Genomic DNA, 27,406 nt, shown 5'->3' with positions numbered 1-27,406 from the left:
TGATTTTTACCAATAATAGAAATCAGATAACATGAAATACATGTATTACATGGAAACATGGATGTACTGGATGTGTACCATTTCCTAATCAGATACACTTTCAGATGCAGTCATAATGGAGAGTCTTCCACATGGGTCTCTTGGTACTATGCCAATCTGATAAATTCATATGCAAAACCACACTAAGCTCTCGAAGTAGAATCCCAAAGCCTTAGTGTGGCAAAGGACCACCTGTCAGGTGCTCTGTAAGTGGACTTCCTGCTCAGCACTGGCCCCTTCATCATGGGAAACTACCCATTCTCTGCTTATATCCTATAAGGACTCAAAGATTGTCACAATCAACTTTGCTTTTCTAGTTTTTCAGATTTTTACATTATTTTTCTCACAGTGAGTTAAATTTGCCTCCTGGACACATCTCTGTCTTGATCCCAGTGTCTGTCTTTAAATAAAAAGATAATTGTTTCATCAAAAAATAATTTTAACATATCCATGCCATTCACTTCACTATATACTGGCAATACAGCATTGAGCAAGACCAATATCAACATTTCTCATCTAGCTTCCTGTTGCAAGACCATCTTTCAGCATTTAGAAGACAGCATTTATAGCCTCAAGTGTACGTCTCATTTTTGTTGACTTTTTTGTCCTTTAGCCTGGCTTCTGGGACTTTGTATAGTTTGGAAGCTTCATATGGTGACAAGAGATTTCCAGGTGGGACTCTGTCTTGCCCCATTACTTGGTGATTTCATTTAGATCATCTTCATATATGTATATAATTTATAAAGCTTCTACTATATTAGGTTTCCATACTACCCTTCTAATGGCCCTTAATTTTAGCTGTCTCTCCCCTTATTCTCTTCCATGTCTCCCTCTCCCCTCCTCCTCCCTGCTTGCTCCTCTCATTCCAGCCTCCCATCTACCCATAACCATCTATTTTATGTTCCTTTCCTAGGGAGATCTGAGTGTCTCCCCAATCCCTTACTCTACACATAACCTCTGTGGTTCTACTGATCGTGGCTTTGTTATCACTGACTTAACACCTAATATCCTCAAATAAGCATATACATACCATATTTGTCTTTCTGGGTCTGGTTTATCTCACTCAGGATGTTTTTTTCTAGTTCCATCCATTTAGTGGCAATGATGTCATTTTTCTTAAAGGCTGAGTAATACTCCACTGTGTAAATGTACTATTTTCTTTTTTAATTCATTTATCTGCTTGTGAACATCAAGGTTGTTTCCAATTTCTGGTTATTATGAGTAGAGCAGCAATGAACATGGTTGAGCAAGTGTCTCTGTGGTAGGGTTAAGTGGCTTTTGGGTATATGCCCAAGAGTGGAGTGGTATAGCTGGATCTTGATCAAGGTTGATTCTCATCTTCCTGAGAAACTGTCACACTGATTTCCATAGTGGCTGTATAAGTTTGCTCTCCCACCCACAATGAATGAGTCTTCCCTACTCTACCTCATAGCCAGCATGATCCGTCACCTGTTTAATTGATTTTGAGGCTGGATCTTTTAAACTCCTCCTCCATGCCTCAAAGAGCTGAGATTTTATTACCATATGCCTAGAAATGAACACTTGCATTTACAATTTTTCTTATGAAGAACTATTTGAAACTTTCCTAAGTGTCATTTATAAATAAACACTCATGAAAGTCTATTTTCTAAGGAAGAAGCTTGGAAACTACCCAGTAAATCCTAATCTTATAGGCAAGAAAACTGATACCCAGAAAGGTCAAAGGACTTACCTAAGGGAACATCGCTTATAAATGAGAAAGAGGCAGAAAGAAAAAAGAAAAGAAATACTTTATGATGCAAAAAAAAGCACACCTCACCCCATTTAAGACTCAATGCCCCAAGGCCTTTCATTGTGCATTGTCCAGCTGTGGGTCTCTGTATTCCCATCTACAGCAGGAGGAAGCTTCTCTGATGGTGGCTGAGCAAGCCATTGATCTGTGAGTATAGCAAAATGTCCTTCAGAGACATGTTTATTGCCATGGTCCTTTAGCAAAACAGTAGTATTCAGTTTTTCCCTAGGTCCATGGCCTATCTAGTCTAGGACTTGACCACCCTAGTAGTGTCAGGCATGAATTCAATCCATGGGATGGCTTCATCAAACCCCTTCCCTCAGGGTTCAGGAAACTATGCAGAAGAGGAGGCAGAAAGATTATAAGAGCCAGAGGGGTAGAAGACACCAAGGAAACAGTGTCCTTCAGACACAACAGAACTGATGCATGTATGAACTCACAGAAACTGATTTACATGCACAGGGCCTGCATAGATCCAAGCTAGCTGGGGTCCAAGTGCCTAGAGGGGAAAGGAACATAAGCCCCAATCTCTAACCAAGAATCTGTCTCCAATCAACAGCTGCAAAGGAAAGCTTCGTTTTCTCCAGTGTAGTCTCCCTTCACATACAAACCACACTTAAGGGCAGGCCCCATGCCTAGCAGTACATGGCCAACACAAAATAAATCCAAAGATATTTCTGGAGATTTTTTTGTCTTATATTACTTGGTTTGGGCATTTTTTTTTAACCTCACTGGTCTTTTCATCTATTTCATAGTTGTGTTTTTATGGGTTTTATTTGTGTGGTTTTATTTGATTTTTATTTGCTTGTTTGTTTTGTTTTATTCTGTTTTGTTTTTTTTTTTACTTGTCTATTTGTTTTCTAAAGAGAGAGATAGTTGAAAGGATGGGGAGATAGGGAGGGGGGACTTTGATCAGAATATGTTGTATAAAAGTTATTTTCAATAAAAACAAAATGAAGGCCTGATCCAGTTGGTGACACCTCAGCCATTGGTTCATAGTTCATGTGTTTCCATTCATTTCGCTATTTGTCCCTGTGCTTTATCCAACCTTGGTCTCAACAATTCTCACTCATATAAACCTTCCTCTTTCTCGCTAATTGGACTCCCAGAGCTCCATCTGGGGCCTAGCCACGGATCTCTGCATCCAGATCCCTCAGTAGTTGGATGAGGTTTCTAGCATGACAATTAGGGTGTTTGGCCATTCCATCACCAGAGTAGGTCAGTTCGGGCTGTCTCTCGACCATCAGGCCCTCTGAATGGGTGAGACAGTTGATTGGCTTGATCTGTTTGGGAGACATCCAGGCAGTGTGACTGGGTCCTGTGCTCATTGCATGAGTTGGCTGTTTGAAACTTGGGGCCTATGGGGTCGCTTGGCTCGGCCTGGGAGGAGGGGACTGGACCTGCCTGGACTGAGTCTACCAGGTTGATCTCAGTCCGTGGGGGAGGCTTTGCCCTGGAGGAGGTGGGAATAGGGGGTGGGCTGGGGAGAAGGTGAGGGGGGAGGGAGGGGGGAGAACAAGGGAATCCGTGGCTGATATATAGAACTGAACTGTATTGCAAAATAAAAAAAAGAGAGAAATAAATAAAAAACAAAACAAAATGAAAGTCACAGCATCATCATCCTTCTCTGTTTTTATCAAAATTCATAAATGTGAATTTTAGAATATGCTTCCCATGTAACATTAATTTCTCCCAAATGGCTCTTGTACTTATGAGGCACTTCAGCCTTGACGTTATTCATTGTATGTGTTTATTCATGCTTTAAAGGTTATATTTCTGCTCTACATCTTTCCTAGTCTTTATTTGCAAATTTTTTTCCTCACAGATATGTATTGGTCTATTGGTTGCATTTTGAAACAAAATTGTTTGGTGTTCTTACCCTTCAAGACCGCTCCTTTTTAAAGCAATAGTATGGAAAATATCCATGATGGAGGAAGCACCTGTCCGTCCTTCTGCATTAGTGATGGCAGAGGGGACATCTGCTCACATTTTACGTGAAATATCATTGGCACCATCCACCTTAGCTCTATGTCCGTTTGCATCACTTATTTCAGCCTCCCATTTATATTCCTTAGGCCCTATATCTCTGGAGACAGGAACCTGAGAACTATTCCACTGACTAGTGTGCAAACCCCACAGTTAGCCAGGATTCTAAAGTCTCTGAAATGTTTAATAAAGTCGCTGTTACTCCTTGAAGGTCCAAAGAAAGGATGGATTTTTAGTGACACCTATTTTAATTTTACAAAGATTTCTAGCAAATATTTATTTAAAACTCCACAGATGTGCTTGGTCTGGTGGCATACACCTAGGGATTCCAACTCTCAGAAGGCTGGGGTAGTAGGATTTCAATTTCAAGGCAAGCATGGACTATGTAACTAAAACCTGTCTTGGAAAAAAAAAAGTACACAAAGGAAGTATTGGTTAAGTATTATGGGTAAAGTAAGAAATATTTTCTTTACAATGTTTGCCTCCATCTGTATAACTATAAAATATCAACCTAGAGATAATTCCACCCAATTTGTATTTTATATTTTATTGAGAAAAGGTCTCATCATATAACCCTGGCTGGCCTGGTCTCCCCATGAACAAAATTTAGTTTTTAGAAACAATCTTGTGTTGTGGATATCGCCCTGCCAGCCGCCACCACGAGTACCAACATGTAAGATACTGGTAAGCCACGAGCCATGTGACAAGGTATAGATTTATAGAAATGGGTTAATTTAAGATGTGAGAACTAGATAGCTAAAAGCCTGAGCCATTAGGCCAAACAGTTTAAATAATCTAAGCGTCTGTGTGTTTATTTTGTAAGTGAACTGCTGTACTGCCGGGGCTTGGTGGGAGCTGGAGAGAATTTCTCCAGCTACAATCTTGTACAAATATTTCCATCCCATTCTGCTTCCTCGTACCCAAATCACAGAAAGCAATGTGATATCAAAGTCCTGTGGAACTTAGGACAGGTGCTTGAATGGTATTTCCTCAACAGTAATTTTCCAAAATTGATTTTTAAAATATGTGATAAAGATCATCCAAAAGATGTGATCATTAAAGATTTCATGATAGAATCATGATAGAACAATAAGGAGTCATACCATCACAGAAAAACAATGCGTCATCCTGTCCATCCTGTCTTATTTAAGGTTCCATGAACAATAAAGTTTGTGGTAAGTAAAATGGTCCATCGGGATTGGACAGTGTTGACTCATGAAAAAGCTTCTCTCTCTCTCTCTCTCTCTCTCTCTCTCTCTCTCTCTCTCTCTCTCTCTCTCTCTCTCTCTGTGTGTGTGTGTGTGTGTGTGTGTGTTTGTGGTTGTGTGTGTGTCTGTCTGTCTGTCTGTCTGTCTGTCTCTCTCCTTGACAGAGGGTCTCTCTCTGTCTCCCTAACTGTCTTGTATGTAGACCAGGCTGGACTCAAACTCATAGATGTCTGCTTGCCTCTTTTCTTTTCTTCTTTTCTTTTCTCTTTTTCTTTTCTTTTATTTTCTTCCTTCCTCCCCACTCCACCTCTTTCTTTTTTTGTTTTGTACTGTGTTCCTTTTTGAATTTATATATCCAAGGAAAAATAATCCTGGAAAACTTAAAGAACTCAAGACGACTCTCTTTCAGATTCCAGGAGAAATTAAGCACGAGGCTGTGGGGAGTGTGTTAAGGAGGTGCTGGGAAAACCCCCATTTCCACTGCACCAAATGGATAGGAACCTGCACTCTCCCAAGACTCAGGTCAGTATCTTAAGACTACAACAAGAAATTAAGTTGTGTGCAAAGTTGTTTACAGGTAAATTATGTCATTATTCATCAACAAGCATTAATTGAACTACAACCATCCCCAAGTCACATGAGGCTTCAGGATGTTAAGTATGATTCATTCTGGAATGAGAGATGTCAGGGCTGAATCTTAGTACAATTATCCTAGAACTAAAGTGTTAGATTTTCTTCTTTTACTGTTTTTGTATTTGGGGAAGATGAGAAAGAGAAACCCAATAAGAAAGAAAGTAAAAAGGTCCAGGAGGCATCCTGCAAAGGAGCCAGTGTAAGGAATGGTTGGAGTTAAAGGGACTCAGATACATAGTAATTAGATTTGTAGAAGAAAAAAAAAAAGGAAGGCGAGTGTTAAAAGTTGGTAATGAATGATTTAACATACCTTTTTTTAAAAATCACAAACCTATTCTAAAACCTGCCAGCAGAGGTCGCCATGCTAGGTGAGTTTGCGTTGCTGCCCTGGTTCTTGACGTTTATTGGACAACATTCCCTTTATCTGCGGCTGAAAAGGGGTGGGGTTAATAACGCACCTCTTGACAGTAATAAATTGCACTAAATATGCGTAAGGGGGAAGGTGTAGGTGCGCCCATGCAGGCTGTCTCCAGAGCGCTCCTACCCAGCTGAACGCGTGTGCCCAGACAAATATGTATCATGATGAAAATGCCTATTTTACTCAATTCCCCTTAGAGATTCAAAACCCTGCCTCGCCTTTGCATCTGAATTTGGCTGAATTTGTGAGAGAATATTTCTGTAAGAGGTATGAATAGGCGTTGACGCGAAATTAATAGAATGTGGAAAAGAGGAAGGTTTCTCCATTTATGAATTCTTTTTCCTCAGAGGTTTAGTTTTTAATTTGTACATATTTGAAATGCTTAAACTTTTTAGAGTATTTCTAAAGTTAATGGATGTGCTAAGAGTTGGATTTTCAAAATGTTCTTATCGATAACCTGTTTTCAAGAACCAAGAACGGGGAAATTTACTAAAAAAAAGAAATTGAAGGGCTAGTCGGCGTTTGCGTCTCCAAAATTCCTACAGAGGGCGCTGTTGCCCGTTCAATGAAAGAGGGAATGCTCCCCCGGAAAGGTTTGTCGAGAAATAGCTGGGATTTTTTTTTTTTTTTTTTTTTTTTTTTTTTTTTTTAAGCAAAATGGCACATCTCAGAATTAACAAGGGTTTCTATTAGCATTATACATTTTTTCGGGTAGTTATCATGTATGTATGTATGTGTGCAAATACTTCAGGTTTGTTTTATTCTTAATAAAACCAGACTTATTTGTAATGTTCTGTAAAGAACTCAGATAATTTTTAACAAACGCCAAGTACATTCCTGCTTTAAAAAATCTAATATTAGAATAAAATAAAACAAAAATGAAAATTTGAGATTCTACATAGATGAGGCTACAAAATAATCAAACTAGCACACTGTACTATCTGTTTAAATAGTTTCACATGTAAAATTATACCTTCGGTTTGATTTGGGTTTTATTAAACCTTCGGGTTTATTTCATATTAATCAATGATATGTCCAAAAGTGATGTAAAGCATAAACACATTTAGAGAAAAAAAATAAGTTTTTCTAAGTGTTTTTTTTGGGGGGGGGGAGTTGAGGTTATCTATAATTAAGAGCTAGCAGTTTGAATGTTTTGAAAGGGAGATGAGAATTATTCTCGTTTATGAGTTCGTGTCTTGAGGATTTTAATTTCCAAATCTATAATACCTATCTTTCAAAGTACCAACCAAGGGCCGTATTCAGTTCTACAGGGGGGTGTGGGACCCACGTTAAGTCCTTCCACACGATGACATCAAGAAGGATGATTTCCTGTCTCCTAACCTGCTCTGGTGGGGAAAGGGGACATGTCTGCTGACGCTGGAGTACTAGCCTGGTTTTGTGGTTTAAGATGCTAATTTTTTGAAGGTGAAGGAAGACGGAGAGGAAAGAAGGAGAAGGGGAAGGAAGGAGGAATAAAAGGAAAGAGCGAAAGAGAAAGAAGGAAAAGGGGGGGAGAGAAGGGGGAAGGGACGCAAGGGTGGGAAGAAGGCGAAAAGAAATCCAGCAGGGAATAGAGAAAGGACGAGTTCCTCAAGTTCTGTCTGAAGCACCCAGCGTTCCCTTCATTCGGCTTACGGTAAATTAAAAACGGTGATAGGAACAGCAACAACAATAATAGATTTGCAGAACTGTTCCTTGGGCGAGGTAGGAGTCCTCAGTCTCTTAGGAAACCGCTGTCTTCCTGGGCTGAACAGAGCCCTCTGCTTGCGGAGCTTCCGACCCTGCTGGAGCCCTGAAGTGCACGAGGAGTCCTGGGTCTAAAGACAATCGCCCTTTACAGATTCACTCTCATCAGGTTTAATAACTTCCACCCCAAATTACCCCAACCCTCCTCATTCCCTTCTGTCATTTATTTTCTGCCCTAGGGGCCAAGATCTTCTTCAATGCCTCCCTTCTGGCTCCAGGGAACCTTCCGCACCCAGAAAGAGAGTTGGAGAAAAACAGAGGGTGTGAGAAAGCTGGGACGAGGGAGAGCGAGTCAATATAGAATTTCTGGTGAAATTAAAAACAAAAACAAAATAAAATAAAACCCTGTGTCTTACAAGGCACCCATTTGAGGCTAGCTTAACTTTGTCCTTACTATTATTTATGCTTAAAAAAAAAACTAAACAACTACACAAATTACAGATTCAAAAGAAAATCTACCCCCAAACCAACCTGACCAGACAAAATGATCTCTTGTACATTTCAAACTATCTCCTTAAAGAGCATAAGGCTTAAACCTTCCCATAGATTCTGCTGTGCGTTTTTTGAATCTACCAGGTTAAAATAAAAAATTGCACACAACAAACACAAATATGAAATGTCCTATACTTTTGTTAAAAGTCTCAAAATCAATGTCGTGGGCTTTGTTGCTTCCAGCCTGTGGAGAAAAACAAAACACAAAACAAAACAAAACAAAAAACTTGATAAAATGGAGACTCCAGGCAAACAGAAAGACACATAGGATCCACTGAAAATACACAACCACTCCAAAGCAACAAGCAATATAGACTGTAGGATCCACAACATATTCAAGTTGCCAAATGTGTTAGGAAAAATGGACAAAAATATCAGAAATCATAGCGGTAAATAGTTTTTTGATGTTATTGATATACAATGATACCGTGATTTTTAAAATTTGAACAGCTATCAATATGGAAAAATAGCTCTTAAAAATCACAGAATCTAGTTGTTTGTTTGTTTTATAAATACTCTCCTGAAATACAGGAATAGGAAATTTGTGTTTTAAAATCTCAATAATGGTCTCCCTTTTAAAAACTCTGTAGAAAATTAGAGGCTGATGTCCCCAGTTTCTCGTTATCAGTTGTTAAAAGACTCTAGTTACTAGCTTCAATGATTCACTATTTTCCAAATAGAGTTTTTTTTTTTTTTAGTGTATCTATCTATATTACTCGTTTTGAACAACTATGTTCCCTTTTAAATGCACGTTTAGTTTGTGGATTCTGTGACCCAGAGGTGTTTATGTAACTAAATGTGGGTATCTGCGCGTAAATTCGCGTTTATGATTTTTTATAATATATATGTGCGTGTGTGTGTGCGTGTGTGTGTGTGTGTGTGTGTGTGTGTGGTGTGTGTGCGCGCGCGTTGTATCTAAGTCCTGTGTGCAATAATGTTTTTCTGTCTGCTGAGGCTTACTTCCCCAGCCTATTGTTTGAGACAACAGATATAAGTTGCGATGGGAGAGGAGCGTCGGATTTGGTGTGTATCCCCCACTTCCAATTATAGATGGATCATTACAGACAGCGGAGTCCTGAGAAGCCAGACATCTGCTCCTCACATGAATGCACTCACCTCCTAGAAACCAGGCTGCCATCATGCTCTGGAAACTCGTGGAGAATGTCAAGTACGAAGACATCTATGAGGTGAGCGGACACCCCCAGATGCATTTTTGAGCTTTGTACATAGAAAAGTGGGGCTTCTTGGCACCCCAGTTGACATATTTTTAAGCTATTTGCTCGTAGATTTCCGTTCGGGTTTCTGAGGTTTCTTTAAGTTTTCTGAGTCTGGCTCTAGGAGACTTCGCTCTCCTGAAGGGGGACTTTTAAGGTTGGAATCTGGCAACTTTAATTTAGGAACTATTTTTCTTTTCTTCTCTTTCTTTCTCTCCGGCTCTCTCCTCCCCCTCCTTGTAGGCTCTAACGGGGAACGTGGCGCCACTGAATTTAGGTAGACAGTCAGAGAAAAACATTCTCTCCTCATTTTGAGTTCGGGAGAGAATCGGGTTTTCAAGCTTCACTTCGACTCGGGCTTTGGATTTTTTTAATTTTTATTTTTTTGTACTTTTAATAAATTTTGTGAAATCGGTAACTAGCGGATCCAGGTGGAGGGCGAGAGAGAGGAAAGGACCAGTGTATGAACAGATAGAGTTTGTAGTATGGGGAGAGGGTGCGGCTTGTTATTTTTATTTTCTTGTGTTTTGCTTCTTTGCGGGTCAGTGGGTCCGAGCACAGATGGCAGCCGCCAGCGTGTGGGCATTTTTAACGAAATCTGCCCACACTTCGTGCACCAGGCCAACTGCACCCAGGAGAGTGCGTCCCTCCCGGGCTTTGCCCTCCGCCTCCCGGGACTCCACCGGTCGCTTCCGGAGTCCGCGTCGAGCGAGGCTGCGGCATTGCCGGGTGCCCCTGCAGCTCGCTGGCGGGCGAGGCGAGGAGTCCCGGGCCGGGGACGGATGCGGAAACCCGCACCACAGTCCCGGAGCTGGGGAGACCCCCAGTTGAGCTCGAGAGGAAAGGAAGCAAGGCTCAGAAGGGACGTCGAGGGAGGGAAGAATGGCTCTGAAGCTCCGGGGAAAGCTTTCGAGATCCGAAAGAAAGCGAAAGGGAGTTAGCGAAGCGGGGAGGCAGAGGCGACCAGAAAAAGTTGGAGAGCAGAAGGCTGAGACGATGAGACCCGGGCCCCCGGCACTGGGCTGGACCACCGGACCGAGGTGGGCATCTCAGGCTCGCGAACCGGCCGGGAAAGAAACGGGAGCCCTGAGCCGGGAGCTCTGTAGGGACTAGGGGCGACCGCTCGGCGGTGGTTCGCCTGGTCCAACGAAGGGGAGTCTGGAGGCTGTGGCCAGCTTTTCCCCACCCCACCCCGCTGGCCCGGTCCACCCGAGTGACCGCGACTCCTTAGGGTGGTGCCTGGCAAGAGTTCCTCCAGCCAGTGCCCGGTGTCCCCCAGCCCCGCCGTTCCGAAGACCTCATTGGGAGGTAAATGAGAAAGTGAAGGAGAAAAGAAAGAGGAAAGGAAGTCCAGAAGAAGATGGGAGGAGGAAGGAGAGAGAGAGAGAGAGAGAGAGAGAGAGAGAGAGAGAGAGAGAGAGAGAGAGAGAGAGAAGAGTGATTTTCTTCTTTCGGGGTGACTCCGGGTTCCGTCCTCCTCTGTGGTTGTGGACTGACTGTACTGAGGGGACCGTGTCTGCCCCGCCTGGCGGGGTTTGTTTCGCTCCGGCTTCCCTTTCTTTTCCTAACAGGCGGGATTATGTTCAAGTCCGGGGCGTTAAACTAGCCTAAAGAACACATCACCACCCATAGCAAACGCGACCCTGGCGGAGCTGGGGCTGTGGTGGAGATAGCTCTGGGTATGCATAGAGGGATTAAAGTAATCAGAGGGATGCTGGTTCTTTGCTTAGGAAAAATAAACGGCTAAATGGGAGAGGAGGGGGGTGTGGGGAAGGAGTGGGGGAGAGTAAAAGTGGGAAGGAAGAAGAGAGAGAGGGGAGGGAGAGAAGAGAGGAGAGGGGGTGCGGGAGAGGGAAGGAGGGAGGGCGACAGAAGGAGGGAAAGAGGGGGTTGGAGACGGAGGAGAGGAGAGAAAGCTGAGCAGAGGGAGGGGAAGAGCGAATTACTCCAGGCTGCCCAAATTTTCAGCTGAGAAGCCAGGAGGACCCGCACACAGCGCGGTGGAAGGAGCCTGCTTCAGTCTGGGCTACGGTTGAAGTTTAACAGAAGTTAAACTGGCAGTCAGGCCAGTTGAACGGGTTCCTGAAACATCCCAAAAGATTTTCTGTTGCCCCTGGCTTTGCCTGGAAAGGATACCTTTAGTGTACTTTGAAGATCGAATGCATATATTTTAAATCTCAGTTTAAAAAAAAAAATTGCAGGCTGTAAGCACCGAAGAGGAAAAGGCTGTACTATGTTAAGGAAAAAAATCTCTCCTAGGTCCTAAAAGTAAGAAAGAAAGAAAGAAAGAAAGAAAGAAAGAAAGAAAGAAAGAAAGAAAGAAAGAAAGAAAGAAAGAGAAAGAAAGAGAAAAGAAAAGGCTAGATCTTCTGCATTCAGAAAAAGTCCGTGTAGCTCCCAGTAAACAAACAGGCCACCCATTTACTTTTTCTCTCCCCTCCAGATGACCAGGCAGTGTCTTTCTAGTTTGGGTTTTAATATGCACACCAAGCACCCAGGGCAACCACCTCCTCCCCGTTGGGAAAGTCTCTCTCTACACACAAGAACACCTACGATCTCTGGGAGCCCCCACACTGCTCCCCCACACTGCCGAATCCAAAGAGCAGAGGCTGCCTTACAGAGCGAGAGCGGGCGTCCCAGTTCAGTTAATTGAAGTTCTGCCTCTTTCCTGCTAAACTTTTCCCCCAGTCTGCCTCCGCCAGCCCCCTCGTCTGATTACATCTAGTAATTCTCCACTGAATGAACGTCATTTACAATAGTGGAGGAGCTCTGAGCTCGCCGCCGCTTCACGCTCCATTTGCCCTCCATTCTCCCTTTAAAGTGCTCGTGTAATATTAATAGTCATGAATATCAATTATTATGAGGCGGTGTAGGCAAGCGGAGGGAGGAAGGGGCGCCCGAGCAGTCTGAGCCCAGCTTCGGGTGGAAGAGGTCTGTATCTGGTCTGTATCTGGAGCCCCCAAAGAACCCGGCGAAGAAAAGAGGCCAAAAAGACGGGTGAGACAGATGAACAGTTCTGCCTGTCTGTGATAGGCACCTCCAATCTTCTTGGAGGGGGATTTTTTTTTTTTTTTTTTTTTTGATGGCTTGTCCTGGAAACACTTCAAGCTCAGCTCTTGTGTCCAGCTTGCTTCTCTGCTGGACTTTTTGATTTTTTGAAAATTCATTGTTTGATTTTGAGCAGTAACCAGGCTTTTTTTTCCAGATGTTAGTCCACACCTATTCATCCATGGTGAGTTCGGATTCCCGTTGTACCAGAAGTGCATGCCTTCTCCTCTCACTGTCTCTCCGTCTCTGCATCTCTGTGTGTGCGTGTGTCTGTCTCTCTGTCTTCCTCTGAGTGCCTTTGGCTTGGTAATTTAGCACCATAATTGGACGAGGGCTGCAGCTGCTTCTCTCTGCATTGTGTGTTCCCTGTCTGAGCTCCCCGAGAGTCAGCTGGGAGGGGGGGGTGAGGCTGAACCGAAAAAACTTTTGTCGTTGCAGTTTGGAAATTTAGGTGGCTGTTTCTACAGAAAGAACCTGGGGGGACTTTACCCCTCGCCATTTCCACAAAGGATGGGGAGAAAGTTAAAAAGTGTCCATCACTTCCCCCTTCTCCCTTCCCTTGGCTTATACTCCGGAGAGGAGGGAAAAGAGATGTGGGGGTTATCTCTTCACCTCCCAACTTCAGTTCCTTCTTTTAACACCCTGAGTCTAATAGCATGCGATATGGAAAGCAAGCTCAGAAACTCCTGCAAACCACAACTCAATTTACCATGGGCTTAGGGTGTGATTGCAGAGGAGATCCGTTTCAATCAAACACTAAGTTATTTAATTCCTCTTGGGGAGGGAGGGGTGGCTGGAAGCTCAGATCAGGCAGAAGCCTCCCTGCTCTGGGAATCTCCTGCTTGTGTGAGCCCCGGGGCCAGCCAGCTACCTGCCAGTGAAGGCACCAGTGGGTTTTTTTTTTCCCCCAACCAGAGCAGTGCTACAGCTATTAGCAAGGTTCACTTGGTGTACTTTGGATCTCTTGAAGAGGTAGAGGCAAGAAACACTTCGAAGAGCAAACACTACCCTTGGGTCCCTACATTCTTAAATCAAGGCTTTGAGCTATCTCCGTCCACACAGTTCCTTCTTTGCCTCTCCCTTTTTGCCTGCTTCGCACTCTGGAAAGATGGCTCCTAGGCCGGGTAGTGGGTAAGCTTCCTATTTCTGTTGTATTTAGGTCCCCTGAAGCTTCCCGGGTGGGACTCTTGACATTTTTACCATGTGGCCCTGAGTCAGCTTGGGGTCTAAGGTTTAGCCTCTTGCTTTTCTTATCCCGGGAAAGTTGTACAGAAGCCGAACTTTCTCTCTCTCTCTCTCTCTCTCTCTCTCTCTCTCTCTCTCTCTCTCTCTCTCTCTCTCTCTCTCTCTCCCTCTCCTTCTCTCCTTCTCCTGCTTCTCCTCCTTCTCTCCTCTTTACTCCCAGGACCGGCACGATGGCGTCCCAAGCCATAGCTCCAGACTGTCTCAGCTGGGCTCTGTGTCCCAAGGACCCTACTCGAGCGCCCCGCCGCTGTCCCACACACCATCATCGGACTTCCAGCCACCCTACTTCCCGCCCCCCTACCAGCCGCTACCCTACCACCAGAGTCAAGACCCCTACTCCCACGTGAACGACCCCTACTCCCTGAACCCTTTGCATCAACCCCAGCAGCACCCCTGGGGACAACGACAGCGCCAAGAAGTAGGTTCAGAAGCCGGCTCTCTCCTGCCCCAGCCCCGGGCGGCCTTGCCCCAGCTCTCGGGCCTTGACCCCCGAAGGGACTACCACTCTGTCCGCCGGCCGGACGTGCTGCTACATTCGGCACACCACGGCCTGGACGCCGGCATGGGCGACAGCCTCTCGTTGCACGGTCTTGGGCATCCCGGCATGGAAGATGTGCAGGTAATTCTGAACAAACAAAAATAATCATAAAAGATAATAAAAGGAGAATACAGGGGAGGGGGTAGAGGAGGCCTAGTCTTCTGGGGTTTGGGGGTTGTCATCTTTCGAACCGAACCGACAGGACAGGACAAAAGGGTGTGTTTGAGTGTGTGGCTACAAGGTGGCAGTTTCTAGAGATCCATTTGTGAATGACAGGACGGCTGGAAATGAAATCTTGAAGGAGGAAATACGTTCGTGGTAGTTTACAGTCATTGCCATCAAGGCTAATGTTTTCATCTTGACTCAGCTGCTGGACTTGTGCATTCTCTATTGCTTTGTGTGAAGAAGTTGGCACCAGGATCACACCATAGTGAGCCTGTCCCGGTGGCTTGGTAGGCGAAGTGCTGGCTGTCTAGAGAACAGAGCTCTAAGCAAGAAGGCACAGGGGCCCCTGAAGGCCCCAGGTGTTCTCTCTCGTTTGCAAAGCAGTGCTAAGAATGACAATGCACTCTGCAAGAGAGTCATTAACCGTGTTTGTTTAAGACTCCTTTGCTTTGGATTTCCAAAAGCTGCGGAGCCCTTTTCTCAAGCAGAATTCTAGAGTCGTCACCTGACGACGGGATCTTTGCTGGGGACAAACCCAGACAGTTGCGACTGGGTTCTAGAGTCCTTGAGGACAGATAGCATTTTTGGAAATCTCCTCTGAAGGCCACTTAACTGGCTGTAAAGCAGTGTTCCCCAGCTTCCCCTTCAGTCAGTCCTCTCCTCCTACAGTTTTCACCCCTCCTCAATGTTACTATCCCCTCTGAAGAGGCATCACGTGTTTATTTCTTAAAACAAAAGGTTCAAAACATAGCCCCTAGTATGCCCCATAGCACCCAGTGTCCCATCTGCAACCAACACAATAGAGGCAGGCTTGGATGAGAACACTCGGTTAAACTAAACAAAGAAACATCAAAGAAAAGATTCCTAAATACTGTCAGGCTGAGTCTGAGCAGTTCTGCTTCACACACACCCTTCCCCAATTTAAAGAGTCTCCCCAAAAGATAAATATTGTCGTAGGCATTTATTTAATTGACACTTGGATCTCATTGGTGTAGTTGAATTTGTTATGACTTATCTCTGAAGCGAAGAAAAAAGAAATGGGCAAGAGAAGATAGTCAAGCCCTTCCTCTTCATTTTGCTGTGAATATGTATGTATATATATTTAAGAACAGTCAAAATGTGGTGACAGCATCAAATACCATCTCTGTGAAGTCTGTGATAGTTCGTTGTTTTAGAGAAAACTTGTTATTACAAAGGAAGAACCCACCTGATCTGTGGCTGGATTCACCCACAGTACCACGAGTTATGGTTTTGTTGATTTTACTGAGCTGTGCCTGTCAGGAGGTAGTGCTCATTTCAGAATACCATACAAGAAAAGAAATATTGAAGGTTTTTTTTTTAATGCATTGGAGTAATATGCAGCTGGGGGGAAGTTTTTAAATTAACCTTTTTAAGTATGGTTCAAAGTATTGGATAATGAAGGTAGATCAACCTCACACCCCCATTACCCTGGGGATGCTAATGTCACCCACTACACTATACATCCCCATTACCTACCGTAACTGGGGGTATGAACATCCCCCGCTACCACTACCTCCACCCTGCAGGCCAAGAGACTCAGACAACAACTGAACCCTGGAATATCTCTCTAAAATAGGGAACAAATTTCTTCGGTTTTAGAATGTTTTCTTTAAGTCCATACTTTAAGGGGTTTTGAGTATTTGGCAGACTGCAAAGGGAGAGGACAAAACAAGCCAGGGAAGTGCTTTGGGGAGAAGAACATAAAGCAACTGGATGCATTTAACGTCTTTAAGTGCAGCCTGTGCCTGTCTGAGCTGGTGCAGTTTGCTCAGAGACGCTGGAGATAGAAAGTGCTCTCTGCTTCCCTCTCCTTCCTTCAGCTGATAGCCTGACAACCGTGGAGAGGCCTGTGGGGTCTTCTCCAGCAACCCTAAGTGTGAAGAGTATGGGGGAAATACAGCCTTGCCAGCCTCAGCAAGCTCGGTGGTCCTGGTCCAGTGTGGTCCTGGTGACAGGCCTCCTGAGGCGAGGGCAAGGCTGAGATAGCAAAGGGAAGGAATGAGAAGGTATGTGCTTTGGATCCAGAAATGCAGCTGATCAGCTCCCCTCTAAGGGTCCACTGGCAAGTTCCCGATCTAGAGTGCAGGGGTTAAAGTTATGGATTGCTGACACCAAGCAATAGACTCACCGGGGTAACTGCACCCCTTCTGGTCTCTAGAAGTGACATCAGAGGGGTTTTGCCTGGACCCCAAAGTCATTTATTCTATTCCAGGGCTCTGATTTATGTGCATTCAGGACACTGGAAGCCAGGGACCAGACAGAGCCAGAGGGTGCTACATAGGCCCTATGTATGGGTCCAGAATTGGGGGGATTTCATGTGACCTAGAGGCACATTGATGAGGCCGCCGCCCTGTGAGAGAAAAGAAGGAGAGCTAATTAACCAAATGCTTCTAATATTTTTTAAATGAAACTATAAAACCCTGTCAATTTCTATTTCAATTTACTCACAGGGGCTATTAAACTAGCAGATCGCTGTCTGGGTTCCGGGTATGCTACATTTCACCCATTGGGGAGGGGGGCAGTGTTTAAAAACTCAGGGGGAAATGGCTACAGAAAAAGAGTGAGGGGACACCTAGTTGTGGATTTGTTTAGTTGCCCGAGTAGGCATCTTGTTCTTTATAGCTTGGCTCTCTAACCTCCCATCACCTCTACCACCCATGAGTGTCAACATATAAAGCTTTTAAGTGAACCTTACACACACGCACACACACACACACACACACACACACACACACACACACACACACACACTACACTACACTCAAACACACCCTTGTGTCTCAAAGCAACCCCTGGTATCACTTTTAACTAAAGAAGTCTAGTAATTATGAGTCTGAGTTGTTTTTCTGCGCTTCCGCATGCAGTCCTAATTAAATCTTTACGATCCTCCCTGTGACGATTAAGCGCCAGCATGCTGCGTGAATATCCTGTACAAAAACCCAGCAGGCGGCCGTAATTAGATAGAAAATCAGACAAGAGCCTTCTCATTAACTACCACAACTACCCCACGTCGCTGATGAGGCGTAGATACATATTTGCGCACCAACATGAGTGTGAGGTGTGGGGGGTTCATGGGTCCAGGACCGTATGTGATGGGTTTTGCTCCCACAAACACAGACAAATATTTCTGTCCTGACTGGACCCTTAGCCATTGCCAAAGGACACACGAGTTTAGAAAAGGGTGAAGTGACTGTGACCATGCCTGTGTGTGTCACAGGGTCCCCTGAAAACTTATGGACAAGTTTCATGAAATATTTTTAAGATACTTCTTCACTATTAAGATGTGTATGGTGGTCTACTACAGAGAAAACTATTCAAATGGAGAAACACCCCACCCTCAGCTTTCTAAGAGCAGCAGAGTGTCTAGTAAAAATGGAAAGAAACAAATGAGCGTACCTCCTGATGGTTAGAACATCTCATTTCTCAAGCCACACTTGCTTGTTTATGGTAGTTTTTTTTTTCCCCTTGTGATGGACATACACCCTGTTCAAGGATTCATCCTGAATGGGTAGGAAGTGCTAGGGAAACACATCAATCCCCAAACATTCTTTGTACACTTCTTTATAGAGTGGGTGACAAATTGGTCTAGACTTAAGTTCCAAGGGATCAAGGGAAGCAGTTGTAGTATTCAAAAAGAAAGTGGGTATTTTCTTTGGGAGTGGGACAGGGGCAAGGGAATCTGCTTTTTGACACCCTGCAATGCACAGCTAGAAGGCCAGTTCCCATGCATGCATCCTGACAGCTAGGAACTCCTCCAACAACCATTCTCTTAGAAGTGCTGCCAGTTCTGAGCTGAAACTTCCCCCCTCTGTGGGATGAAACTGAAGGTGGATATTCCTTGTGATTACTAAGGTGCTGACTGGGAGGATCTAGTCCTTTGTCTGTGTGTGTACCATTATCTGTGTGCCTGTATCTGTAGTTAACTGCCTTCCTAACAGGTGTGTACCTCACTGGGCAGCAGCATCAGCATGGTGGGAGGGGGTGTATGGACACTGCACAGGTTCCTGCAGGGACTGTCACCTTACAGCAAGAAGCACATAGCTCACAGGGATGTGTGTGGACTGCAGTGGGTGTGAGGTCCTGAAGGCTTCTATATTGCTGTTTGCATTCCACTTCAAATTGCTCAGACTTTAATTAAAATCCCATAATGTAAACTATTATGTATTTGTAAAAATGGCTCTGGGGTTAAATGCACTGGTATAGAAGGAAAAACCGAAATCGCTCTTAACTAATATTGGTGGAAAAATCTTTCAGCTGTTGCCAACTTTTCACAATTCATGTGCGCAAGAAATATAAAAGTTTATATGCCCGTGTAATATCTGTGTTTCAGATAATAACAAAGCCAATACTGCATCCTAGATGTCTCTCATACGTTCTATTTTCTTTTTCTTCTATTGGGAGAATTTGCCATTTCAGTGAATTTCATTTCTATGTCGATTTGGAGATAATAAGGATAATAATAAAACCTCCCTTTGTGAATTAATATAAATGGAAATAATAGAAAATCCCGTTTAGAATGACATGATTTATGTATGCAATTCTTTAATATCCAGTCAATTTGAATGGTGATGTTTTTATATTCACAGTCAGTTGAAGATGCCAATAACAGCGGCATGAACCTATTGGACCAGTCAGTCATTAAAAAAGGTATGGACTGTTTCTTCCTAAAGTAAGCAATGATTTCAATGTCCTTATGATTAGCTTTCACTTTGGGGGAATTCATTATTTTATATTACCAAAAAATGTTTGTTGTAAATCAGTTCAATGGCTATCAGACTAAGTAAAAGGGCATGCTGGGAAAAAAGAAATGGGACCAAGGGAATGGAAACTCAGTCAGAAACCAGGATTGGGGAAACAGAGCTACACTGACTGACGATTGCCATTTTTCTCATAATACATAAGGTAGCCATTCCAAATGCATCTTATATGACTGAGCCATTATGATGTGCAGAAACAGTTGGGAACCACTGGTTTCAAAAACGTGTTATTATTACTTTGTTGATAACTGGATTAGATGGTGTTAAAGTCTGTGTCATGGAGATAGCTTTTTCCCCCTTGTTTTTGGTTTGATTCTTTTTTTTTTTTTTTTTTTTTTTTTTTTTTTTTTTTTTTTTTGGTGGTGGTGGTGGTAATTGTGGTACCAGTTCTCTGTGTCTTATGAGTTGTTTCTTTTTATTATTATTTTTAATTGTGCCAAATGCTTTGCTAAATATGCTCACCCTGAGAGGCTGAGACAGACTACGCTCGCATCTAAATCTTCCTGCATATGCGCTCATGATTTACTGTGACTGTGGAATCACCCCATACTGTTAAAGGGCATGTGATATTAACAAATGTTTGCAGTCTCTTGTACAGCTGTAAGCAAAATAATTAACTAATTAAACTAATTAAATGTAATTACAATAACTCATTTCAGGCGTATTGCAGCTGCTTAATTTTTTTTTTCTCCTCTTCGCTGACAGTCACTGAGAGAATGTCTGGTGATTAGAGTAGCTGCTTCAAGGCCTGAATGTCACTCACATGCCACAAATTTAAAAGTGGGAATGTGTACACAGTGCAATCTTTAATTATCACATGGATTGGTACTGGAAAACTCAGTTTTAACGACTATAGCCCTTTCTTATTGAGGCTAGAGGAAGATGGTCCTTCTGTTTGGAGTCAACAGTCCCCAGCTTCAGTCATTTGTGATTCACTTGAGCCACTTAACATTCACAAAAATAATTAAAGAAAAAGATAATTTAGAAAGCAATCCATCCAGCCTCAAATTGGGACAGTAGTAGGCAGCTTGTGGAATAAGGATTCCAAAGGGATTAAATGTATGCTGAATTCTCTCCTATTAGAAATCCGGTAGCTTTGTGAGGTAAACAGGGAAAACAGTAGCTGAATGATGCCTTTTGGTTACGGAATGATTTTTTTTAAATGGGTTTAAAAATGTTGCCTGGTATTTCCCCCTCTCTTCTTTAGATAATACTCTCTTCCGCTGGTCTACTCAGGGTGTGTGCTCAGGCTGCCAGCCCGCCCTGCTGACTGCTCACTTTCACCGGTTCCTCTTGAGTCTTCTCTTTTGGTTAATTGCTGGTTGATTGGGGTGGGGTGAGGGAGGAGCTTTGCTGTTCCCCATTGTCGTTGTTGTTTTAATTCCCCCCTCCCTTTTTGTGAAAAGCCTGAACAGCTTAGCTCAGGGTTTGGTATCCTAGCAACATCAATTGGCTGGCAGAGGGACATGCCCAGCAGATGACCAATCAGAAATGTTATTAATGGTCAGGCCAATAAAAATATTTGGAACTTAGCTTGCCTTAGCAAAATGGGGTTCATGATTTTCTTAGATGTGGGAAGCATTGGTTGCAGTATTTGAATATGTTTGCCAGAGAAACATGAATATTTATGCATGAGGTTGTTTCCAGAGATAAAGGACAGTGTTGACTAAAGTTGCTGGTTGTGTTTTTCCGAGAATGCCACATGTTTTCCCCCCAAAGCTTTTAAAAAGCATGTACGACTTAAAACACTAAAATAACACCCTCCTCATGTTAATTGATTTGGGGTGAGTAGTATGAATATGAATGTTAGGTCAGTTCTATTATTTGATACTTGAAATATTTGCTTTATTATATGAACAAGAGATCCTAATATCACATTTTTATCTTTTAAAAGCCACAGGCAAAAGATGAACAAATGTTTGATTTATTTTTCTAACTCACCAGGAACCACTTAAAATAAAGTTATGGGTTCATTAGCTCCTTCCCAGCCTCTCCTCTCCCATCTTTGCATAGTCTCATCCCCATGAGGGATGCTTCTGTGAGATTAATTCTGTAGAGAGGTGAGAAAGTTTCCTGAACTGAATATTCTAAATTTCAGCAACTAGCAGGGGACTTGGTTGCTTAATTTGTTTTCTAATGGGCATTTAGACAGTTTTTAGAAAATTATACTTCATTAGGAAAAGGCCGGCAACTAGTCTACATCTACACGTCTCTGCTCCTATGTTTATGAAGTCTAACAACCTGAACATAAAAGATGTATCTATCTATCTTTGTGTCTTTCTGTCCAGCTGTGTCATGGCCACTCCTAACATTTAACCCATCTAATTTTTCTTCCCTGTTGACATCACCCCATACATTATAGACTCCTTCTCTTGTTATGTTTGCTATGTGGGCTTAGCTGACATTTCTGAAGTAATTTAGTTAAGAGGAAATGAGTTGTTCCCAGTAGAGAGAGCGAACGAGCGGAGTGAAGGTAGCCAGCGTGATAAATGGCTCTTTCATTTGAAGATCTCCAGAGCTCGTTTACGGCTAATTTTCTGTATTGGCCCCCTTTGAGCTATTAATGCAATCGGCAGGGACCGTGGCCCCTCTTTTCTTAGCTGCCCCATTAGAGCTCCCATTAAGCTGCCTAGTCTCAACTCTATGGCAGGAGTTGGGGAGGGGGGAGTAATGAAAGGTGCTTTTTAAACTCTCCTAATCTAAACCGGCAGAGGGTGGTTAATACGATTTGAAGGGGGCTGGTCAATGAGCAATCAATAAAGTAATAATGAGAAGGACTCGGTACATTAACAGTCTAAAAATCCAACGAGACATTAAAAAATCATTCTTAACTCTCAGTTCCATTAAGATTAGGAATCTGGGTGGGGTGGGGGTGGGGGGAGTGCCCAGCTAACATAAATGATCAGTTGCCATCTTCCTAGAGCCTAACTTTAAAGACTTACCTGGGTTTGAAGAAAGGGGGTTTGGAATCAGTGACCAATATGCAGTCTGTTTGACACATTACACAGCAGAAAACATGTCAGAATTTCTTGGAAAGGTTATTGAGGCTGGAGTCCAAGGTTCAAATGCTGTGACTGTGGGGCATTTTTGTTGGTCTTAGGGATATCCTGTTGGGTTAGTTTCAGTTCAACCTCCATTCTCTCCCATGTTTTCTCCGTTAGTTCTGGCCCCTTCCCCACACAAACACTTTGGTGTGGGTTTTCTTGGAGAGGAGGAATATGAAATTGCCAAATCTCAATTCTAGCAGGTCTCTTTGAGAGTCTTCCTTATTGCCTAGAAGGAATATCGCACCAAGAGTCTGAGCATGTCAGAGCCCCGTAAAGTTGTGTGTTTCCTCTCAAGAACTTTGCCTTTCCAGAGAGAGACAGAGAGACAGAGAGACAGAGAGACAGAGAGACAGAGAGACAGAGTGAGAAGCAGAGAGAGAGAGAGAGAGAGAGAGAGAAAGGAGGAGGGAGGGAGGAAAAGGGAGGGGAGGGAGGGGGAAGGAATGAGGGAGAGGGAGACAGAGAGAGAGAGAGAGAGAGAGAGAGAGAGAGAGAGAGAGAGAGAGAGAGAGAGAGGAGACAGAGAGACAGAGAGAGACAGAGACAGAGAGACAGAGAGAGACCAGGGATGGTCAGAAGCCATAGAATTTCAAAACTGGAAAGGTCAGATAGTCCTTTCCATTGCCCCAAGTGTGGGATTCTGCAAGAGCAGAGTCTGGAGAAGATAAATGACTTTCTCAAGGTCAGATGACACACTAAGAACATGATGAAACTCCATTCAAGTTTCAGGTTCTCAGATTCTGTCATTAAATAATGCCAACATTGGATATTGGGAGATATATGTATACATTGTGTGTGTGTGTGTGTGTTTCTTATCACAATTTAGTGTACACATGTATGTACACGCTGAACATGTGGAATAAAATTTAGATAAGAAGTAGACCTAAAAGAATGCAAATTTGAGGAACAGCTTCCCTGATGATGAGAAGTGATTTTACTTTTAGGATGGTAAATCTCTTAGTCACTTCCCAATGTAAAGCTCATAGTTGTTGGTTTCTTCCAGGGGGACTCACCCCTTTAATGTGTGAGGCAACTTCATTTCTTCCCCTCTTTCTAATACACGTCTTCTCAAATACAGTTTCTCCAATTTGTAATTTCACCCTAAAGTTGTTTTTAAAAGAGGAATAAAGTACTAGCCCATTAATCTCTATATAGTCTACCATTGAACAACATTTTCTCTAATTTTTCTTGCTTTTTTTAAAAAAGTTCACTCACTGCAAGGAAATACTAATATATTTATGATTTTTCTTCTTTTCTGGACTAATTCATGGGAAAAGGAAGGAAGTGAGTGGTGTTCTTTTGTGTGTGTGTGTGTGCGTGTGTATGTTACATCTAGAAGTTGGTTTTACCATCCAACTAAGAACCGAAGAGGGGGGAAAACCCACTTTTTAATATATGCACGGAAAATTGTAAACATGTAAAGAACCTAAAGCTTCACGCTGAGTCTTGCTATGCTCCATTTCCTTAGCATTTCCGCCTGTCGCTTTAAACCTATCTCAGACATCTCTGGGTTCCGTGAGCAGGAACAGTGTGCTCATAATTACTAACAAATCAACTGGGCCCTGTTGCTTTCTGGGTTTATTGATAAGCTAGAGGAAAGCAGAAGGGGAAAGATGAAGGGAATAAAATACGGGGTTAATCAGCTGAGCTAAGCAGGTGTGAAGGGGAAGGGGAAGGGGAGATGATCAAGAAGCTATCAGGAAGCAAAGCCAGGGAGAGAAATATGTAAGGTCTGGTCTAGAGAAGTCCATGCTGAGCCAGGGGTAAGAACCTGAGGATAGAATGTAAAAGAATGATATTGATATAAATGGAAATAAAATTGACAACACTTCTGTTCACCTTGTGAGTTCTTTTTTTTTTTAGGGGGGAGGAGGTGACCTTCCTAAGATGGGAGTGTGCCACATGAGCAGATGCATGAATGTGTATATGTATATGCAGAGAGGTACAGTCCATGGGAAGGCATCACTTTCTTTAAAGGAAACAACTCCTACCAGCTGAATCAGACAATCAACAATAGGACAGTGAAAGAACAGGGTATAATGTCTTTCTGAAGGCATGGGTTTTCAAAAAACTTGGCATCTGGGAAACAGAAAACCAGGACAACTACTGTGTAAGAGATACTGGTTATTAGGCATAACAGTAACTGTCCGTTTACTGGGCTTGTTTTGCTATTCAATGTTAAAGATAAGAATGTTGCCAAGTATCAAAGGTGAGACCTTTAACATAATTTATTGCTACAGTCTTCTTGTTAAAATTGCAAAGGGCTATCCACTTTTAGGGTAACTCTCTCCCAAACTGATATCATACCACCCCCATCAGTATACACTGTATATAATGACTCGAATATGAATCTGAAATATAGGTATCAGAAATGTTATGAAAATAGGAGATTAAAGTATATGTGGATACTGTGCACAAAAATCAAGTGGCAGGATTGCTCCATCCCAATATCCACTTACAAAGAGACTTATGAACTCCAAAGGTTACTCATGTCTGATGAAAACCTTTGAAATTCTGCTACTTTACTCTCAAATGGGAAGCAGTCCCTAGAGAAAATATGGAGGGTTGTTCAGAAAATCAAAATCCCCCTTGTACCTTGTCCCTACTGTATGATGATGCAGAAGATGCACTCTGTTCCCTAACACAATTCCAACTAGACCAGGTCTTGGGCATCAACAATAGGTCTTGAAATTCCAATATGTTTATCAAGAAGTGGTCAAAGGGAATGCTTTCGTGTCTAAACCTATTCCCTTAAGGAAGCTCCTTTCACAAGGTTTTGGGAAACACCACATTAAATTAATAAACACCTAACTTTGGGAACTCTCTGAACGACCATGGGGTCTGAATGCTGAAATCTGTGGTGTAGAGAGTAAACTGACAGAGAAACACTGCATTCTGTTCATCTGTCCTGTAGAAGAGAAGTTAGACATCTCTTCTCCTAAAATTCTGGACCTCATGTGGTAGGGTGCATGTTTCTTTCCCTGCCAGATCCATAGGGTGAGACATGGATGTTATTAGAAAGGTGGAGCAAGTTTCTTTTTTTTTTCCTACACTAGATATATATTTCAGCGAATTTTCCATGGAAGAAATTAACATGAAAGAAATAGGACAACTCAGAAGTCCAAAGGGCACGACTTCCAGGACAGTGTTCACCGGTTCTCAATCCCCAGCCTTCCACCTACCTCAGCCCCTTCCTGACATGCAGATGACACAGAAACACAATTAAACAGAAATACAGGCTGGAGAGGCTGAATGCACCAGGGTAGCAGTGGCAACCAGCTGTCAGCTCTTATTAGCTTCTGCATAAAACATACCTTGAGTGTGGTTTGTTATCAATTACTTGCTGAAATGGAACAACTGGGGCAAGGCAAGACCGCCACCGCTCATATGAATTACAGTGATTGGTTGATTGATCAGGGCACCTGTTGTAAATCATAACTGTTCAGACAATCACGAGCCGGTGCTTTAATTTGTAAACAAAATTCTTGTCACTGCTGAATTGCTCTCACTGGAGATGGAGCATTTGGGTACATTTCTAAATGAATCTCACTGCTGTTTTTATGTCGGGGGTGGGGGTGGGGATAGGTTTCATCATAAGCAAAAAGCAGCACTTTCCCCCGACTCCCACCTTTAGTGATGGCCACAGGTTTGGGTCCAGTCAGAGGGGAGGAATTTCAATAAAGATCATTGGCATCAACATATTATCTCAGAGAACAGTGATATTTATCTTCACTCTCAAGTACCTAATAAGACAGTGTTATTCTGGGGAGGCTGGAGGAGGAACAAGATTAGGAATCTGCAAGGGGTCGGAGGTCACACTAGAATCAGGGGACCAAATAGGGTTTGCCTAGATTCACAGCGTGATCCATGATCCAGGGTCTAGGTTGAGTGTTTCCCTGCTCTGTGTGGTGAGCAGGGCTAAGGCAAGCAACACTCATATGTCCTCTCACTTGGGGTAAGTTTCCAGAGGAATGGTGACATGTGGGTCGGTTCACAGGGCTGGGAAGGCAATGCAGCTGGGAACCACCGGAGTAGCTACCTCCCCCTACAATTTCCACCTGGTGGCTGCCCCGTGGCTTTCCCAGATGCCGGGTCCGATCAACCGTCAGTCGGGTTGAAGCTCGGTCACCTTTATGGCAACATTTTCCCCTTCTCTCCCTCTCTCCCTAGTTCCTGTCCCTCCCAAATCTGTGACTTCTCTAATGATGAATAAAGATGGCTTCTTGGGAGGAATGTCAGTCAACACCGGCGAGGTATTTTGCTCAGTCCCAGGCCGTTTATCTCTACTCAGTTCAACTTCAAAATACAAAGTGACTGTGGGAGAAGTTCAGAGACGGCTCTCGCCCCCTGAATGCCTCAATGCGTCTCTCCTTGGCGGCGTCCTCAGAAGGTAAAATAAAATAAAACAAACAACAATAAAAACTACACACACACACACACACACACACACACACACACACACACACACGATTCTATTAGTGGAGGAGGGTCCTGCGGAGACTGGGCAGAAAGTCTGGACGCAGTTGCCTAGCAACCTGGAGTCTAACTAAGCGCAGTTCTCTGTGATGCCTCAGGAAGGCTGTCGAAGCTACTAGCGGGGTATATAGCACTCAAGATCTAAGATCTCGAACCCAAGCCCCACCCATCCCAGACTTCATTGCGCATGCGCAGCCCTTCTAGTTACTTCCGCGTTAGAAACCTTTCACTTTCTTGCCTTCGCAAGGATCCCAGCTACTACGTGATCTCATATCTGGGGCATTAGTTTCAGTTCAACCCAGAACCTCTCCTCCCCACCACACACGCTCATTTGAAACTGAAAAGGCTGTTTTCCATCATGCCTTCTTTCTACTCTCCATTTTACTAGTTTAAAAACCCAGATGGAGAGTAGCTAAGTTGGTCTCATGATCAATGCACTCTTATGCTGTGCTTCCCATTGTGAAAAGACCCTTTTCTACCTCAGTGACCTTCCTTCGATAGTATCGCATCTCACAACATCAATAGTACTTTGTAACTATTAGTAGTCATTTTCTGGGGCTAGGTAGTTGATTTCCAACATTGCAACCCACGGAAAGACTCCT

General features: G+C 43.3%; 1 protein-coding gene across 3 annotated transcripts in view; it reads left to right on the top strand.

Moving 5' to 3' along the window:
- The first annotated feature begins 9,265 nt into the window (after nucleotides 1–9,265).
- The window catches only part of Tfap2b (transcription factor AP-2 beta), a 28,986-nt gene continuing 10,845 nt past the window's right edge, over nucleotides 9,266–27,406 (top strand). For 2 of the 3 annotated variants that reach the window (XR_009383528.1, XM_059282177.1), the window contains exons 1-4: nucleotides 9,266–9,480; nucleotides 13,961–14,419; nucleotides 19,111–19,171; nucleotides 26,499–26,718. Coding sequence is in view for 2 of the 3 variants with exons in the window: in XM_059282177.1 (XP_059138160.1) it covers nucleotides 9,400–9,480; nucleotides 13,961–14,419; nucleotides 19,111–19,171; nucleotides 26,499–26,718 (821 nt within the window). In the remaining variant the exon portion in view is untranslated. Of the gene's footprint in view, nucleotides 9,481–12,604; nucleotides 12,740–13,960; nucleotides 14,420–19,110; nucleotides 19,172–26,498; nucleotides 26,719–27,406 lie in introns of those variants that run through there. The other variant, XM_059282178.1, reaches the window with a different exon arrangement.

Source organism: Peromyscus eremicus, chromosome 16_21 (assembly GCF_949786415.1).
Source record: "Peromyscus eremicus chromosome 16_21, PerEre_H2_v1, whole genome shotgun sequence".
Taxonomy (NCBI): Eukaryota; Metazoa; Chordata; class Mammalia; order Rodentia; family Cricetidae; genus Peromyscus; species Peromyscus eremicus.
Note: the sequence above shows the minus strand (reverse complement) of the source record. Positions and strands in the feature narration are given on the sequence as shown.